The 2,319-nt window shown below is 39.7% G+C and overlaps 1 protein-coding gene across 1 annotated transcript; it reads right to left on the reverse strand.

Annotated features, from left to right (window-relative positions):
- Positions 1-432: 432 nt before the first annotated feature.
- Positions 433-1,206, reverse strand: LOC108382884 (uncharacterized). Its single transcript, XM_017639251.1, has 2 exons — positions 1,093-1,206; positions 433-816 (listed from the first exon to the last, which is right to left on the reverse strand). The coding sequence occupies exons 1-2, from the start codon at positions 1,108-1,110 to the stop codon at positions 433-435; spliced, it is 402 nt and encodes a 133-aa protein (XP_017494740.1). The 5' UTR covers positions 1,111-1,206.
- Positions 1,207-2,319: the final 1,113 nt, after the last annotated feature.

Here is a 2,319-nt window from a genome sequence, read left to right on the forward strand (position 1 = left end):
CTGCCACCCTTTCTAAAGACAAGGACTTTTGATTTAGATAGGTTTACTTTTAATGCCCACAGCATGCAGTACTCATGCAATGCATTTATCATGTTTTGTAAATCTAAAGCAGACTCAGCTAATTCAATTCAATTCAATTCAATCATCTTTCAGATCATCGGCATACATTAAGAGCTTGATCGTCATGCCCGCAACTTTAACGCCACCCGGGAGATTATCAATCAAGTCATTAAGGTACAGGGAGAAAAGCACAGGGCTTAACAAGCATCCCTGCCGGACACCTTGATTAACCGAAAAGGAGCTCGACAGCTTTCCATTGAACCACACCTGACTCGTAGTATTTNAGCTAATAGCATACGAAGAGTGCTCGTCGTTGAAATATTTAACCCCTACGGGCGTTAAATGTGGGTAAAGGTCATGTGTGCTAGAACTTTAGGCGCGCTCAACATAAAGTTTGAACTCTTTTTCGACAAGTTTACTAAGCAACAAGGGGGTAAACACTTTAAGGAACGTAGGAGAAAACTCCGTAAGGGGTTCCAAGTCTGCGCTGAGTGATAAGCGCTTCCAATTTCTGACCCAAGGTACCTCTTGTCGTATGGACTCGTCGGCAAGGACACGCGGCAGTCTACTTGTAGGTAAACTAAGGCAACGTGTTATAAATAACATATGAGCGCGCAGTGTGTGGAAGTACTGGGGGACTATACCCGTTTCCAAATGCAACATATAATTTGGCGTGTTCGCAGGCAAGAATATAAGCTTCTTTATAAAGAAACGCAAAAGTTTTTCCACCTGTTCATGACTTTCCCCACCCCACACCTGTGCANTGAGTGATAAGCGCTTCCAATTTCTGACCCAAGGTACCTGTTGACGTATGGACTCGTCGGCAAGGACACGCGGAAGTCTACTTGTAGGTAAACTAAGGCAACGTGTTATAAATAACATATGAGCGCGCAGTGTGTGGAAGTACTGGGGGACTATACCCGTTTCCAAATGCAACATATAATTTGGCGTGTTCGCAGGCAAGAATATAAGCTTCTTTATAAAGAAACGCAAAAGTTTTTCCACCTGTTCATGACTTTCCCCACCCCACACCTGTGCACCATAGAACATAATTGATCTTGAAGCCGCATCAAAGATTTTAATTTTTTTCGAAATTTGAATTCGGGGGTTGTTTATGTAACTTAACCAAGTAGCGCATATTGCAGATTTCGCCCCGCTAAGTTTTGTGTCTAAGTGCTTAGTGCAGGAAAGTCTGTGGTTTAACATTATACCAAGATACTTATATTCATTTACAGTTTCTATTGGGTCATTTCCAAAAGACCACCTGCAGTCTGCCGAAAGTCTGCCACCCTTTCTAAAGACAAGGACTTTTGATTTAGATAGGTTTACTTTTAATGCCCACAGCATGCAGTACTCATGCAATGCATTTATCATGTTTTGTAAATCTAAAGCAGACTCAGCTAATTCAATTCAATTCAATTCAATCATCTTTCAGATCATCGGCATACATTAAGAGCTTGATCGTCATGCCCGCAACTTTAACGCCACCCGGGAGATTATCAATCAAGTCATTAAGGTACAGGGAGAAAAGCAAAGGGCTTAAAAAGCATCCCTGGCGGACACCTTGATTAACCGAAAAGGAGCTCGACAGCTTTCCATTGAACCACACCTGACTCGTAGTATTTGGATATATAAGACGTAAAATATCAATCATATGACTTGACAGACCGTATGGGGGAAAGTATCAAAGGCACATGAAAAGTCCACAAAGAATATAAAAGTTTTCTTTTTTGCGACAAAGTTTAAATTAATACTTGTCAGATTATATATATTATCAACGGTTGAATAGNGGATATATAAGACGTAAAATATCAGTCATATGACTTGACAGACCGTATGGGGGAAAGTATCAAAGGCACATGAAAAGTCCACAAAGAATATAAAAGTTTTCTTTTTTGCGACAAAGTTTAAATTAATACTTGTCAGATTATATATATTATCAACGGTTGAATAGTTTTTACGAAAACCTGCTTGGCATTCTGCTAGAATAATATTGCAATCAATCCACGCATTAATACGGCTTAATAAGACGCCGGTGAATATCTTATACAACGTATCCAGTAGAGATAGCCCCCTAAAATTAGACGGGAGACAAGGTCACCCCTTTTGAACAGGTTTATTACAGAAGAGCGGAACGAAGATGGAATCTGTTTTTTAAGAAAAATAAAATTAAGTAAAGAGAGAACCTCATTTAGGAAACTTTGCGGAGCATATTTATAAAATTTGTACGGAATGCGATCTTTTCCTCGAAATATGTAA

Source organism: Rhagoletis zephyria, unplaced genomic scaffold (genome assembly GCF_001687245.7).
Source record: "Rhagoletis zephyria isolate East Lansing unplaced genomic scaffold, Rhagoletis_zephyria_1.1 Rzeph_scaffold_29293, whole genome shotgun sequence".
In the NCBI taxonomy this organism is placed as follows: domain Eukaryota; kingdom Metazoa; phylum Arthropoda; class Insecta; order Diptera; family Tephritidae; genus Rhagoletis; species Rhagoletis zephyria.